The following is a 17,519-nucleotide window of genomic DNA, read 5'->3' on the forward strand; positions in this document are numbered from 1 at the left end:
TAGTTTGGCTAAAGCACACCAGTTCCTTTAGGTAACAACACCTAAGGGAATGACGTGACTAGTGTCACATCCAACATCTTTTGACTCACCAGCCTGAATGACTAGGCATCCATTTACAGCTGGGTTGGCCGGGGGTGGCCTTTGGCACAAGTCCCAAGTATATCTCAAGCTCATTCCTCTGGAGTCGCAGCAAGCTGCCTTGACTGCTCAGCCATCATACATAGTGCAAAGGGGTGGTAGCACTTCGCTTTCTGCATTTCTTAAAAGTGGCATTATCTTCTTGCACTTAACATGAATTATCTGGCATAAATCCACACCTGGGGGTTACGGAGTGTCCAGGAGGGGAATTAGCACACAATGAGCTCCCACCCCAGCTCGCCACACACTAACTCCCCTTGTAGACAACCCTCAAAGAGAGCAAAGCAAAAGCTCTTCAAAATCCTCACCGGGGAAGTTGTCCTTTCAAAACACTGTGTTCTGCAAACAGCTTAGTTTTTTGTTTTTTTTTTAAACGATGGTGCTTTTTATGCAACAGAGATAGAGTTCATGGCTGCTGGCAGATATTCAAAATTACGAGGACTTTTGTGGCCTTCAAACCTCTTTATTTTGTTCTCTCTTGTATCAAGCAGCATTATAGTATTCTACAGCGATGATCCAAAAAGCCACAATCCAGAGTGTCGAGACTGTCAGGCTACTAGCATAAGGTTTGGTGAAGGAGCTTTTAGTTTTTCTCCTTCAAAAAAGGTCATGAGCAGGACACCCTGACCTATTTTCCACCATGGGCCTTATCCTTTCAATTCAGGGAGGAGAAGATTGATATGTTATCCATTTTCCATGAGGTATGAGCAACGTGAGAAAGAAATTCCCCTGCCTGCACACTGTTCACACATGAGCCCCAAATTGCTTGGGAAGGGAGATGTCAGCACAGCAATAAATTCAAAGCCACAAAACTACTCAAGACATATTCTCCTTCCCCTTCATTTCTGTTCCCCTCTCGAGTCTCGCTGTATCTGGGGTTAAGACAGAAGCCTTAACTAGCTCCCCAGGAAATGGGGTTACTTGTTATATAAATATCAGTTCTTTTGAGTTACGTTCCAAGGCCCCAACTCATGAAGTCATCTCTTAAACACTTTCTTGTACAGGGATGGACTTAAGCAGGTGTTTAATGCAAAGCAAGGAGAAAGACAAGTTTTCACACCAGCATTGTTGAGGGGAGAGAGCAGTCTTCCCCATCTGAAACGTTCACAACGATAGATGCAAACAACTCTCTGGAAAGTACTGAAGACCAATATTTCCTTGCAGTTCATCACTGTAAAGCCAAAGTAGGATACCAAACAAGCTACAAAAAGGATGGCTGAGGGGAAGAAAAGATGAATCAAATTCTGGCCTTAGCCTACAATCTCATCAGGCTGAAAACAGGCCTAAACAATACTAAAAACTCCTCTCTCTAATATGCTGAATGATTTACTGATGGAAAAATATCATGCAATCAGAAAACAGTACCCAGAATTCATCCAAGATGTAAGAATTTTCCTGCTAAAATGTTTATTCTGCGCTAGAGGTGGGCAGTACTGTGGGTGATGTGTAATGCTCAAATGATGCATCCCAGGACTTCCTATTCCATTCGTTTAGAAATTAAATATATATTCCATCTGCACTAAGGTACTTCCTCATTTCGGGACTACGATTTAGCCATCAATCCAAAAGGATTTCTTCAATTCAAAAAGCAGGACACATGACAAAATTCTGGTAGCCACAGGTCTCACTAACCAGCTATCCAAACCAAAAGAAAAGAAAGAAAAGAAAAAAGAAGTTAAGAAATTTCATACAGAAACTTGTGACAACTTTTTCATGTTTGACAATAAGTCTAACTTGTTTCAAGTGATGCCTCTACCAAGGATGGTAAGTTAGGAAATCATATTTCCTTTCCAACTCATGGACTTCTGTGCGACTTTGGACAAGTTACTTAACTTCTCTGGGTCTCCATTTCCCCTTCTGTAAAATGAAAATAGTAACAGTTCTCTGCCTCGCAAGGCTGCCAAAAGATTTCATTCAATAGCATTTGCAAGACATAATGAAATGCTCCGATGTACGTCCACATGGAAGTATGATTTATACCTATTTCCCTCTGTGTTCTGGCTGATGGTGAATGCACAAGCACTACAATACTGCAATCAAATCTGTTCACGTGAGATTTCCAGCCTAGATTTGCAACTCAAATGTGGGATAGTTTGGGCAAGCATCCAAATTCTGAGTGTTTTATGAATGGCTCGTCCAGGATTGTTTCAATGTGCCTTATTATTCAAAAATGGGTATTTTTTCTTGCTTGATGTGCATGATGCAGGAAGGAAAGTCTCTCTCATTTTGGTTTTATGTTTGTGCAAGTACTTAAATCAGCAATACAGGTTTTCCCTCAGAAGAGAATACAGATGCCATCTTTGGTCATCTAGAGAAGGGGGATAAATCAAAAAAAAAAAAAAAAAAAAGAGCATCTGATGATTTATATGAGTAATCTAACCCATATTGCCTAATCTGGTCACCACAAGAGTGTTTTTTTGTCGCTAGCAGTGTAGGGAAGAAGTGGTCCAGAGCTCAGCAAGGTGACTTCCTTCCCTCACAATACAAGTATTTACTGTTTAATTTACTACAGCACCTGGACAATGTACACAACACTTATTTTGATAGAAAATAAAGTGGCTTCCAGTGTTGGGAGGGATTTTCTGCCCAGGGAATGCCCAGAAGACCTAGCGCAAAACAGCTAGTGTAGGAAGTTAAATGTATGGAATAGCTATTCTGAATTTTATCAGCATATGGACACTCTTATTCTGGGCTGTTTTGCAGTTGTGCTATTTGGCCTCAACCACTTTGGAGTTGGCTTCAGCTAATTTACACAAGGAATACTTACTGCAGAATGAACGTGGCCACGCAGCGTAAACGAGGAGCGGTTCTTCTGCAAGTCGCTCTGTGCTGCATTCGTTATTTGCATCTCCCCTGCCGTAGATAAGCCCAAAGCTTTCTGAGAAACAGAAACCATTGATCCCAGCTCCAAGAAACCTAGCGAGCCAGCCTTATTCTAAACCGGACTCCTTTTCTACACGCAATCGTTGCTCAGGTTCAGTCAACACAAAGGTGTTGGCTCCAAACCAGACCAAGTTATTTAATTCCTAGGCCTCTATGCCTCAGGTCGAATTCAGTCACAATTTCATTTGGAGACTGTGTGCGAGGGAGGAGGCCCGTAGTGAGGAGCCCTGCCAAGTCTGCCACCCTGAGTACACATCATCTCTGAGCTGGCCTCACCTGTCTGGCTATCCAATATCACCCACCACCTCCTCCTGCCAATGCAATGCCACCACATGATGAAGCTGCACTGTCCTCTCAATAGGGCTCCAGGGATAAAACGTACCCATCTCCCACCACGTTCTTATCCCGTGCAACAGCTCTGCTCGGCAAACGTGGCTGATTAGCCCGGACTTGATCTTAGCCAAGTCTGCTCCGAGCTTCATAGCTAAACTGAACAAGCGTGCTCAAGTGGAACGTAAACTGGGTTGGGGGTGAACCCATTTCAACCAGAGCTTGGCCATCTAGCTGGAAGGAGGCCAACCCATTTAAATCTTTCTTCCAACCTAGATCTCCACCTCCATTACAAAATGGTTGCTCTAATAAGGTTTTACTTTTTCCACACTAACCAGCCAAGGAGAGTCATAACGAGGTTACGATGGTTTATACCAGCGTTTCTCAACCCGTGGGCTGTGACCCAAAAGTGAGTCACAAGAATATACGAGTGTCATGAACAAACTTTAGAAATGGATCAAACTTTAAAAATGGATTCTTTAAAGAAGAAAAACATGGAAAATGGTGGCTTTTCCCTTGCAGAATGGCAGAGCTCCAGCCGGCAAGAGACCGCTTGGAGCCCCCCCGCTCCTCCCCCACACGGGGGGGGGGGGGAAGGGGAGCAGGTCAGGAGTCAGGGGCACCAAGTTGGGACTATCCATCAATGTTTACAAATGGGTCCTGGTACAAACAGGTTGAGAACCACTGGCTTATGCAACACTTGGTGCATACTTGACATTTATGGAAGAATGTACCAAGAGCCTGATCCTGTCTGAAGATCCTAATTCAGGCACCAGTCAGGTCTAAACAAAGTAGTTCAGTGCCAACTCAGTTATGTCTACACAAAACTGCATTCTGCCATGCAGCTATACCCTGGTTGCAATGCTATGCGCAGGCAACTAAGTACAGTTGTGAACATACGCTCTTCAGAGTATGTCCAAAATGTGGCCCCTGGCTTTCTATTCTGATGTTTATAACGTCTAACAGTGGGAGGGGGAAGGGGGATCAGAATCAAACTTCAACGGAGGAAAGAGAAGGGGAAGGGAGATCAGATCCCAGTCTTGTCAACTTCAGACAAAATTTGTCACAAGTTTTGTGATAGATACCAGGTGGAGAACCTCAGCTTTTCATTCAAAAAATGAAGCAAGATCTGATGGGTCTGGAGATAGGTCTAAAAATGTGATGAGTCTGCCTTCAAGGCACAGAAACCAGAACACAAATAAAATGAATCCAAAATACATTATTTTTTGAAAACCACATGATCTTTTGAGGCCCCCCCCCCGCCCCGGACAAGCCACCCATCCCATGCCCTGCCCCACCCTGGCTATGCAGCGTCTGCCCCTGCCCCACTCCCCTCCCCTCACTGTGGGGGCCTTAATCTGTACCCCCATTCCCCTTCCCTCTCCCACACCCCAACAGACTTACCAGCCAGACACTGCTCTCCAAGATGCCAGGCTATATATTGGTAATCAAAATCGGTATTGACAGATATGACTGGTCAATAATTGGCCATCAGTATCGAGCCAAAAAATCCTTACCAGTGCATCCCTGTCACCTGCGTTATTGGTCTGTGTGTATAATTAAATGCACTCTACAGTGAACAACACAGGGACTCCATGGAAGTTAACTGTAAAACAACTATCTTGTGCTGCTGCTTCTGGGTTCTTTCCTTGGCCCTAAATTTTCATATTTGAATAATGATTTAACATAAGCCCTCCCAGGTAAAAAAATTTAAAAAGGAAGATTAGGAGTGACTGGTTCAGGATCTGTAGTTGCATCCTGTGAATGTCACGCCCATTTGGGCAAGTACTTAAAAAGCTTGTACTTTTTTCTTTTTTTTTTTTTTTTTTTTAAAATTACCAGGAAAGTTTATCAAAAAAAGTAAAAAAAGTATTTAAAGAAAAAAGAGATCCACTAAAGAAACTTTCTAATGGCTTACATGTTGTTTTAATAAAGTGTACAACAGCATTCTTCAAAACTTTTGCATGCTCCCACACTACAAACAGTAACCAACCTGCCATCTTGGAAGTTTGCCAGCCTGGGGCAGTACACAATAAGCCTTCCCTTTTCACTATGCCCAGTGTGACATTCCTTACAGACAACAAAAGGAAACATGCACAGTGCATCTACACATTCAACTAATACACTTTAGGTAGTGTGCGTTAAATCTAGTACCTCCCATTGTGAGGTACTGGAAAAATGTGCATTAGCTAAAGTGCACATTTTTGTGACACCAATGCACATTAAAGTAGGCTAATATGTATTAAAGTGCACATGTAGACATGCCTGCACAGTCCTTCCCTGTAAAGTGCTGCAGAATTCTAGTCCGAGAACTGATTTGAGAAACTCGGAGAAAGTCCAACCAGATGCAAGCACTCACACAAATGCACAAAACTCTCGGAGGTTTAACTGTTACTCTACAACATTTATTTCTGATCCCAAATAAAAAAAAAACCCTAAACAAACCAGAGAGCTTTGCAAGCCTTGGCTGAGCACTTGGAGCTCTCAAGTACTAAGTTGAGGTTACAAAATTTTCACTTGCAAACAGCTTGCCCCTGCACTTTTTATACAAACAGGCAACTGTACACATTTGTCCTCACTACTGATTTTTGGGTGTGAATATTTTGAGAGTGCAAACAGAGAGGTTTGAGCTTTAATGACCAGGTTAGAGTAAATTTACAGTTTGTTTTTCATATAAGAGGGGCATCTGCAGATGGAAACCACATCGACAACTTAAAATTCCCTTTTTTTGTAACAAATCTTAGGGTTGGTTCCAACCAACATGGTAAGTCGACTAACTGCCTCAAAGTGGACCAAAAGTGAAAAACGACTTCCATTGTCCACACATGCTTAATAGGCTGAGAACAGAAAGTGTTTCAGAGAGGTCTGCTTTAAGTTTTGCTTGTCATACTGCATTTTCAACGAGTACTTTTACCTCCCCTTAAGCCCCTCTCCCCCCAAGTTACACACATACTACAGTAGTGTGGTTCTTTTGTTCTTAAGGATTCAGACTACTCCATGAATGTGCTCATTACACAATGGAAAACCCAGACCAAATACTACTCGAAACCCACCCAGAGGTAAAATTTATAGTGCCTTCAAAAATGTTCCCTGTAGGAGGAAACGTAGGAATTTCTGAAGCTTTTAACCATTTTGCAACACCAAAACACACCACTTCTGGTACCGCATGTTTCTGCCTAGTACAAAGAAAGCTAAATGCAAGTCTTTATACACCTAAGATACCAGAGTTAATATTTGGGAGCTGTCTCTAAACCCAAGATCTCACCCAATCATCTGGAATAGTTACAGCTTAAATCAGAATATTTACTCGGGAGGCAGTGAGTGAGAGTGACACAGCTTCCTATAACTTTAATGAATGGAAGAAACATTTACATTTTCATGTAATAATGTCAAAGCACCTTACAGAGAAATTTATTCAAGTGGAAAGCCTAATATTTAGACTCTTAGTTCTTCAGTGCAAGAACTCATAGCCATATATTGTTTCTATCCCACTTGTCTGCTCCACTATATCTGAGCAAGCTGAACACTGTCATAAACAAAACTGAAGATTGCTGCTGTTTCATCAGTTTTACTTTGTTGGAGGCTCAACAAAATAGAGCAGGAGGGCAGTATGGACATACCTGTGCGATTCCTGGACAAACGTCTGGGTAGCTTGGATTCCCGTAAGTTGCCCAGATAGGATTTGATACACATTGCAACCTTTGTTTTTAGAAAGACTAGATGTTTAAAATTTAATCCAGATTTCAGGGTGGAAGAATCCCCAACAGCATACATAACATTCATAGGCCAAATTATAATTTTGGAACTGCCAGCCTTAATAGTATATTATTATAATAATTTCCCCTCCCCCGGTTCTCTCTCACCCCTCCCAACTGATATGCCATATGGCTTTGCCAAGACAGGATGCAAAGTCTTACAAGAAAACAGAAACACCTAGATGCAAACAGATGAACCGGTTTTAAAATGGAGCCTCATGCTGCATCTTCCACATGAAGTGAAATATTCTGTTTCTCATTACGGGTTTTGGAGATGCTGAAAATCACCATGAAAAGCAGCATTAACCCGCCCATAGTGCTGGGGGCAATCCAGCCACATTTTTCACACTGGTCTTTTGCTTCACTTTTTGTAGCCTTAACTTTGTGTTCTTAAACTAACCTGAAAAAAGTACAGAAGACAAATAAGTAGAGCCACGGTAATTACGTTAAAAAGAAAAACAGTACAGCCAAAACACTGCTGTCATGAGTCATTACGGAAAAACTCCCAGAAACCAAGGGGAAATTTTGCCTAAAGAGACAGTAGCCCTCAAATGGGAACTGTGTTAATTGTGGCCAAACATTCAGAAGAAAGTGTATTTAAACAAAACAACCAACCACTCCTTTTTCCTCTCTTCGTAAACCAGCTATAAAGTTTCGCCTCAAATCCTGATTTCAGATACAGAAAAGACATGGAATGATTTGCAGGTGTTCACTATTCCTTGCAGATCTTCACAGCAGGACTAGTGAATTCAGGAGGAAAACCTGATATGTAGACAAGATACAGATAGACACAGGGGGATGGATCTTTTTGGTGCCATTTGCTTTAGATACAGCACTCATCCATATATACATATATATACAGATACACACATATATACATATATATACATACATACACACACACACACACATAAATAAATACACACACACACACAGATAAAAATCCCTTATGGTCTATAAAAAGACCAAACATGTTTTTGAAAGACAATGTAAGGCAGCTCTTTATGATGGAAACTAGCAGCAGTCCTGCATGTGCTGTATACCAACAGCAGCAACAAAAGATGGCACTCAAAAAACTTGAGGCTTTCCCAGGTACATTGGTGATGCGTAGGGGGTGCACACGGGTGCATGTGCACCCCCTGGAAGTGCCAGCCGTGAAACTGGAAGCGCCGGTGGAAGTGCACTTCCAGTTTTGCTGCTGGATCGGCAATCAGCTGCTGGGGGACCCCCCCCACCCGACTGGTAATCTGGTGCCCCTCCCAGACTCGGGAGGCACCACTCACCCTTGCCGAGGTAGCTAGCAGCTGTAGCCACTGAAGCTTCCCTTCTGCCTTCCTCACCACCCCAAATGGGTCTCTATCTACAACAATGTTAAATTAAAAAAATAAAAAAACTTTTGCCAAAATTAAATGGAATTGATGTTACCAGAAATTGGTGCGAGGGGGAAGTAGTTGCAGGAAGGCATAGAAATAGCATCTTTAGATCAGACAATGCACGTTGTTTTTTTAAATGAATATTAAACCTTGTAAAAACTTTTTTCAAAACACGCTTCCTCCCGCCTCTTTACCTCTGAACATTGTAAGTAGCACAAAAGATCACATTACAAATGCCAGCTGTGGCTCTCTTGGAAGGTGGCCTCCATCTCAGAGGTAGTATATGTTCCTCGCGGCCTAAGCGGTTGCTATGGCAAGTACACTTTTTATTGAATAGCTGAGTGAAACAGCTCCTAAAGAGCCCCATAAGAGCCCCATAAATGGTCAAAATCTGCAGCAGTTCCACATTAGGCTTCCTGAAAGTGGGTTCCTTTGTAGTTTCCAAAATAGATGCGGACCTGGTTTGGGGTTTTCTCATGGTTTTTTTGGGACGGTCAACTAATCACGCATTTCATCCACATACTGATTGGGGGACATGGCAAAGGACTGCAGGGAAGGAAGGAGGGAGATCAGTAAATTGCAAGCATATACTCCCAGAGGGGAAAACCCTGTACTTCTGTCTGAAATGAGAAAGGATCTGATTATATAAAGGGCAATGGCCTTTTCCCAAATGGCAGAATTCTGCAAAACCTGGAAGTCAATGGACAGCTCTCCCATCTTTACCTGGATTCTCAATTCTGAACTGGAACTGCATTTAAAACAAGTGGCAAATTTAGTTAGCATTCAATCATTCTTTCAAATGATTAGAAAGGGCTGTCGTGCATCCTCTAAACTCAGTTAAAACCTCTTCTTTCCACCACCTCCACCTACAAGTCTATTATTAAATGAAACGCTGCCTTATAATTTTACTTTGCCACATCTGATGACAGAAGCTGCAACTATATTTAGACAGACTACAAAAGTGGGCAGATGAGAATAGGATGGGGTTCAACGCAGACAAATGCAGGGTGCTGCACCTGGGGAGAGGGAATCCACAGCACACAGACAGGCTGGGGAGCTCCCCTCTTGAAACCACAGAGGCAAAAAGGGATCTTGGAGTGATCTCCAAGAAGAACATGAGCCGCCAATGCCAGACCACAGCCAGCAAGGCCAGCCATACCTTGTCATGCACCCAAAGGTGCATCTCAAGCCGGTCCAGAGAGGTGATACTCCCCCTCTATGAGACTTTGGTCAGGCTGCATCCAGTTCTGGGTGCCGCACTTCAAGAGGGATGTGGACAACATGGAGAGGGTGCAGAGGAGGCCACCCGCTTGGTGAGAGGGCAGCAGGACAGGCCCTACGAGGAGACACTGAGGGACCTGAACCTGTTCAGCTTCAGCAAGAGGAGGCTGAGAAGGGACCTGGTGGCTGCCTACAAACTAATCAGGGGAGATCAAGAGCAAATAGGTAGAGCCCTTTTCTCCCCAGCACCACCTGGGGTGACGAGGAGCAATGGTAATAAGCTGACGGAGAACAGGTTGAGGTTAGAGATCAGAAGGCAATTCCTTACAGTTCGGGTGGCCAAAATCTGGAACCACCTTCCCAGGGAAGTGGTCCTTGCCCCTACACCGGGCAAACTCAAGAGGAGGTTGGATGATCACCTGTCTGGGGTCTTGTGAAGCCAGCATTCATTCCTGCCTGTGGCAGGGGGTCAGGCTAGATGATCTGTTCAGGTCCCTCCTGACCCTAGCTACTATGAAACTATAAGCTATTGCTCATGAAAGCTTATGCATCTCTGATTTAACTAAGGTACACCTCTCCCCTGCCTTCTGCCCAGCTCAGACGAATGCAGCTACCGGCGTACCTCTCTGCAGCAAAACAGCCAGCCAGCAGAGGGCAGATGAGTTATCAAACCCTGTTCCCAGTTACGTTTTCATCTGCACCGGTTTCATTAACGATAGGCTTGGTAAGAGGGACAATACAACAGGCAGGCTCTCTTTGGTTTTTTCCTTTTGAAATAAGGTGATAAAGCAAGGTGGGGGTAGAGGTAGGGTGAAAGAAAGCTAAGAATTTTGTTTGCTTATAGATGAGAGAAGGGAAAAAACTATCACGTCTCTGAGCTGCATACCAACAAATAGGGAAGTAGAAAATAAAGCATCCTTTTAAAAGCAAGCAATCAGTCCCAGGCATTGACCATCTAAATATCAATACTGGGTGCACTATACTCAGCCTTCTGAGATTTGAAGCTATTCATTCTAAGAGCTTTTATCAAAACCAAGATGCTCATAACACCCAGTCTTTTCAGGTTTGAGAGACACAAAGAAAAATTTATATTCTCTTTGAAAAGAAATTCGTTCATTATTTTCAATATTTTAAAAATCTCAAAATAATGTTTTTAAAGTATCCGGCATAATGTCAACTATATCAGCGTTAGCTCATGCATCAAAAATATATGAACGGCTTCTTTTTTGCATAAATTTTACCTTGTCATCCATTAATTATAAAAATAAAAAATTAGTAAAAAACATGAGATCCAATGATAAAATATATTGAAAGAAACATTCTAACAAGCCATGAGCCATCTTCTCAAGAGGTTAATTTACCAGTTCAAACATTCAGATCTGATGGGCTCATTAGCAAGAGATTGAGCAGAAACTGGCTATAGGTGAATGCGAGTGAATTTAGACTTTCACAGTTGCATGATGAAGAGCATAGTTGTAGCTTCTTTTTGAAAAATGTGTTGATGTTACTTGAAAACACATGCACACAACGTGGGGGTGAAACACTAACTTCAACATCAGCTTTACCAAGAAGTTCGACTCAGGTAGTCAAATTCAATAATGAACCCATTATTACCAGCATTTTCTGTTTTGATGTTGGATTTCCCCCCCCAGGCAAGTAGTAAATATATCACTTGCTGACATCCCGTTTTTATTCTAGGTGAATAATGCACCACAAACCAAAAGGGTTTTTTGTTGTTGTTTGTGTTTGTTTTTGTAATAAATTTAGCTTAACACTAAGCCATTACTCAGCTGACAAGTCAGCTAACTCCCACTGCTTTTAAAGTTAACTTTGCCCGAGCATGAGCTATGATGCTGTTCTGATGAATGGCTGGCCTATTCCTTAATATTTCTCCCAAATTTTGTGCCCGTTTCCAACATCTGGACAAATTTCCAATAATCGGCCTTACTGGACTTCAGCAGAATTGAACTACAATTTTGCAGAAAGGTAATTTCAAGGCAACTGGCTTTCCCCCAAAAAAGCAAAGATTTATGTACCATGGAAAATATTTAAAAGCAGCCCAGAAATAGAAAGCTTACACCCCTCCTTTTTCCTGAGAGTGATTCTGGATTTTTTTTAAAAAACCTTAAGTTAAAAATGATGACAAACAAATGCTTTCAAATGTCAAATGACTTTTTTCAACAAAGGTAGAACATCTTCTGAGGTTTACTTACAACAATGTGTGCTGGAGATGGAGACCTAGCATCCTTGAGGGCTTGTCTACTCTGAAGGCTCCCTGCCTGTACATCAAGCAGTGGCCATTTCATCTGGAGATACTGGATGGGAAGAAACAAAAATGGGAAAAGAAAAATGAGTTCAGAAAAGAAAGGCTAAAATAACAAATCTTCGGTAACATGGGCGAAAAGGTTCAACTAAAACGTATGCAAGAAACTGAAACAAAAGACAAACAAAATAACCAACATAAGAAAATATAATAGTAAAAAAAGAGAGAGACAGGAGGTACCTTTACATAGTTATGCAAAACGCAACCTGTGCAGAACACTACATACTTTCATATCACAGCTTTACATTTGGGGAACAAGAAAATAAAGCAGATTGCAAAAACAACGTTATCCCGGATGATTTATTATTATCGTCATTCATATACCAGATCTGGAGTACCATGCTGAAATAAAAACAGAAGGTGTGAGCAGGGGAAGGAAGCAAACAGTCGGCTTTAAGAAACAAAAAGTATTCACATTCCTGAACTTGAGGCTTGCATTCTCCTATTGAAAAGAACAGTTTAATTCCCTACCTAGTCAGCAGTCACTCGCTAGCCTTCATCAAGATGATAATCAACTTTTAAGTGTACATATCTTAAAGACACGCTTTTACCCCAGAAGGCAAAGTTGTGCAATTTAGTTTTGTGAGTCCTCGCATTTATTTTCTTTCAGGGGCTTCCAGATCAAATGTGCTTGAGGTTGCTTCATAAAAAGCTAGCTTGGCAAATTCAACCTGAGTTTGGAAAGTCCCGGGCTCTTTTTCTCGTACGCTCTCGCCAGCCTAAATACAAGCTGTCTGCAACCGCATCTATACCTGCACGACAACTCTGCAACCTCACTAATGGCAATGCCTAGCTGCCCAGACTGGTAACGGAAACGCAGTGAACAATCCAGCAGATGACGGGTAGCACCATCTTGGCTCTGCCTGGCTAACAGGGATAGCCGAGACTGTCGCTAAGTTCGACACAGAAGGCCTGGGGAAAAAACGAAAAACAAAAAACACAGGGAGCAGATCTGCTGAGTAAGAGGTGCTAATTTGCACCCCTGCAGACCCTTCAAGCAGAGCTTTACCATTAACTTAACTGGCAGCAGATCTGGACGCCAAATTCTACCCAAATCCTCCTGATTAAAGCCGCTTGAACCACAGACACGTACCTGGGAGACAGAATCGGCGCCAACAAAACCAGTGAAAGCAGCACACCTTCTGTTCTTTGAGAACTGAAGCCAGATGGACCTGACTGCAGATGAGTTGTCTCAAAAGAAACAGGGAGAGCCACAAGGCTCACGATATTTAAAAGTAAACAGCAAAATGCTGCAGAAGATACAGTACTGGGATTTTCCTACACTAGGCCTGGGTGACCTAAGAGGTCTACTTCTACTTCTTTGATAAAACTCGCTATAGGCAGCGCCTGGAAAGAAGGTTAAGCCTGTTCATCTTTTTTTTGTACAGAACTATTTTCTACCCACTTGATGAATGAAAGTAAATTCAAGTTTAAGCAAAAGGAAGTCAATTCCCCCACCCAAAAGAAAAAGCAAACAAAACGTGACCCTCCAAGGCAACCCACACGAAAGAAGCCCTCAGCAATTTGTCTTTATTTCCCAGACTTGCTTTGAGCCCATGCATTTAGCATGGCACTATTGCATTTACTCAGGGATGCAAGACACATTTACTCGCAAGGAAGGTCTTTTTGATGCGAGGCTGCAGGCATCAAGGTGACCAAAGATGCCGTTGGGGAGGAGTGACCACTTCCAATTACTTGGAGGGCCTCTGACTTTCAAGCAATTGAAACGCAAATAAACAAACGCGTCCTCTGGATTTTTGCCCGTAAGAGTTCTCAAGTTCCAAGAAATCTTTTGTTTGCATGAATCCTTGCATTTGAGATTTCTAGTCCACATTGCAGAAACGCTTGGAATTCCCCAAAACCAAACCAAACCACCCAAACGATCTCAGTGTCACCAACTCTTGCCATCTGACTGTGGCCCTCCAAATATCTGAAGTTTGACATCGCGCCCCAGCTCTTGGAGACAAGCGACAAAGGTGGATCACAGACCAAAAACAGCCATCGGTAACTTAACATGTGCCGTGACTGTATCACCATACACATGTGCTTTTGTATGGGGAAAATCAGTGCAAGGCACCGAAGAGTCCATGCATTTGTTCCTTGAAGGGGAGCAATAGCAAGGTCACAAATGCAAGAAATAATGATAATCAGATCCACAGACCTTCAGGATTATTAGCTCCCCAACATGCTCAGGAGCATTTCAAAATGGGGATAAGCTAGTGGTCACCCCTTAAAGACTCAATTTTGCTGTTTATCTACAAAACAGATCTAGTGCAATTTAAATGGCCCACAGCATGTGCCTTACATCTGACCTAGACCCCCACTTAGACACTCAGAAGTTTTCCAGCGAGTGTCAGCTGTACTAGTGGTTTGGGCACCGGTTAATGGGCACAAAGCCACGACAGTGGGGTGACCAAACTCATTTTCCTAGCCCGCCAGACAGCCGTAAGAGAAGTAGTCAGTGACTTAAGATACTCTGTTAAGTATGACAAACCCACAAAGAAGCTCAGTGTGTTGGCGCTAGGTCATGGCCGGTGAAGGCCCAGGTCTGGACAATCCTCTTGCTGCTATGCACTGGTCCCCGAGGACAGATCAGGATACACAGACACAGCAGTGTGGGCAAGCTCTCCTCTGATTTACTGCCCATGCAGTAAATATTACACGGGGAAAGAGAAGGCTGCGGGCCGCAGGGCTGTCAAGTCAGCACCTTTTTACCTAAATTCTCTGAAAAGGAAACTCTGAAGGAAAGGTACAGGTTTTTTTCTGCTACCAGCCTGTCTCTCTAAAGAGTCAGTAATTTCAGAGTAATTGCCCAGGTGCACAGGGTAAAAGATGGAAGGAACCAAGAAAGAACCTACATTTGCTTTGCTCTTCCAGGTTTCAATTCAACCCTTACATTTTATGGCCGATCTCAGCGAAACCTTCCTTGTACCCACCCCTAACAAAGAGAAACGCCAATAAAATCTCACGCTGCCGAGCCCGGGGGAGAGCCAAAAGCCGCCTCTCTTCCTGAACGCAGTGGGAAGTGAATTCCAGCGCCGTTCAGAAAGAGAAGTCCAAACCAAAAGGTCCGTTTTGACACGCGTGCGCGCGCACACGCACGTGCAGCTTCCATTGCCGCCAGTGGGAGTTACACATGCGTATCGTAGGGAAACATAAACGGGCTCTGCAGACAGCGGTGGTGCACGATGGGCGATAAAGCAACGTCCGTCAGCTCTACCAAGTGGCAAGGCTCCAGCTGCGCGTTCCAGCCCCACCAAAGGCGAGATGCTCTGTCCGGAGGATACACACAAAAGACCCGGAGCCTGAAGCAAGTCGCCGTGTCAAGCTAACCAACTGACAGTTTCAATGCTGGGATGCTTGCAAAAAAAAAGTGTAATTTGCTGGCTCTACCGCACCAGCCCCGTTGCTAAAGTATGAAATATTAGCATTGTTTAAGGTGACAAGCCTGGCTCGCGAACTGCACGGCCAAGAATTGTCATGCCTGTAATGCAATATTAATGTGGTGGCTTATAATTCTTACTTTACATAAAAGCTTCATTGTGTGCCAAATCCAATCTCCACAGGCTACCTGAGCCACAGATTTTTACGAGTCTACATTTCAGCGCTGCGAGTCTACAATACACATAATTTTCAATTATGTTAGGGCAGAACAGGATCACTGCCTATATAACATTACTGGTTGGAGGAAATGAGACTCAGCCTGACTGCCGAGAGAGCTAACTGAATCCAGATGGTGGGGGAGCGCGCGCGAGAGAGCAGCCCTATGGAGTTACGTAGCAGCAACCGCCCCTTGACAACTCTCTCTTTCACAATGGAACCAGACGCCAAGTAATTGCCATGGCCCCCACCGTCCACGCACAATACATTAGGTATTAGGTTGGAGACGCTCGAAGGGAGGATTCTTTTGGCAGAAGACGAGTTACATCACAGCTCTTACATGCAAACATTAGCAGAGAGGGGTGGGGTGCAAGAGGGAAGGAGGGAGTGATTGCTTTCGCAGGCTTACTATTGCTGCAGTTTATTCTTATTAAAAAGAAGAAAATTAGGTCCTATTACAGCAGAGAGGTAAATCCTTTCCTTCCTCGAGTGACTAAATAGCAGGAAATCCTATTCTTTCGGCCCTAAATACAGACTTGAGTCAGGCAGTTCCTCCGATTTGCAGGGAGACTATAAAAATCCAAGTATATTTTTCCCAGCATTCTGACACTGGTTTCACATTCCTAGGCTGGGGGTAGGCTGGGGGGGGACCAGAAGAGAGGAAAATTCCCACCGCTGGTGCTTAAGAATTAAGACCCTTCATAGCACACTGCGTGTGCGCCCGCTCGCTCGCCCCTCCACCCGCCCCTTCTGCCCCTGTGCCTAAATGTGGAAATTATGAATTGCCTGGGCAAACACAGAACTTTTCAACAAATTAACTCAAAACTAATCTGTGCATATTATTTCAAGGCAGTCCCCCCCCCCAAAAAACCCCCCCCCCTCCAAGCCTCCCCCAAAAGCCTGTTGAAATGCACTCTGCTGCTTTCTTTTCACATTTTTAAAGTAATGTCATCTTGGCATAAGTGTTTTTATTTGTTGTCTATGTCTAATAATATGATCTGATGTGGCTCATGAGTATGTTTTGGGTTTTTTTTTTTAACATATTTTATGGTAAGTCTCTGAGAACTTAAGTGAAATAATTGTTAAGCTCCAGGCCTTGGCGCAAAGATTAAAACACATAGGAGGCGAACATACTTGAGAGAAACCAAAGCTTTTTAAAAGTCTGTTAAATTGTCAGCACAAGGGGAAAGACAAACATCTCAAATGGCCCAGATTTGTTTTCTGTGAAAAAGGAATGAAAAGTCATCTTTACGGTCCTGCAGGACGTAGGTTTTTACCCGCCGCTGGGCCATAACAACTGGCCCTGGGAACCCACCGTGCTCAGGGTCCCTTGTGCTGGCAAGCCGTGCCAAGGGACCGGCTCTTAGGGGAGAGACATGTTATCCATTATTATCAGTCCTCATCTTCTAATTCCCCTAATACTTAAAATTAAGGCTCAAATAAGTTAATTAGCAACCACTGCTCAGAGAAAGCACACATGCACCCAGCTGCGCCTTTCCCTTCGTGGAGTTTACAATGCGCAGTGCACTTTTTTCCCCCTAAACAGCGTGCACGCCAGTGCTCAACTCCTCTCTATCCACGTGACTGTCTCTATGTTTGGTATGCACAAGTGGCAAAAAATACTGCTGTTTTTAGCACAGAGGTGGTGGCTATATTGCACTTGCCAGCTCAGATGCCGAGAGTCCAGCTTCCACTGATCCCCAAGAAGCAACACACGTGGAAATTAAGGAACAGGCGAGGTATACACACATGCATGTAACGCAACACAAGGCGCTTTTAAAAGCACCTGGTGCTGTGTCGCATGCGTGTGTATAAATGGCCTGCGGTGAGCTTTTGAACTAAAACACAAAGGTGTGTTAGCTTCAAAGCGCACCGCCACCATTTTCTGAGCGCTGA

General features: G+C 43.4%; 1 protein-coding gene across 33 annotated transcripts in view; it reads right to left on the reverse strand.

Annotated features, from left to right (window-relative positions):
- The window catches only part of TCF7L2 (transcription factor 7 like 2), a 200,292-nt gene that overhangs the window by 110,429 nt on the left and 72,344 nt on the right, over positions 1-17,519 (reverse strand). For 32 of the 33 annotated variants that reach the window (XM_090058587.1, XM_090058597.1, XM_090058592.1 and 29 more), the window contains one exon: positions 11,914-12,015. In XM_090058587.1, the coding sequence (XP_089914713.1) occupies positions 11,914-12,015 (102 nt within the window). Of the gene's footprint in view, positions 1-11,913; positions 12,016-14,959; positions 14,979-17,519 lie in introns of those variants that run through there. The other variant, XM_090058610.1, reaches the window with a different exon arrangement.

Source organism: Crocodylus siamensis, chromosome 7 (assembly GCF_052110815.1).
Source record: "Crocodylus siamensis isolate JL-2025a chromosome 7, ASM5211081v1, whole genome shotgun sequence".
Taxonomy (NCBI): Eukaryota; Metazoa; Chordata; order Crocodylia; family Crocodylidae; genus Crocodylus; species Crocodylus siamensis.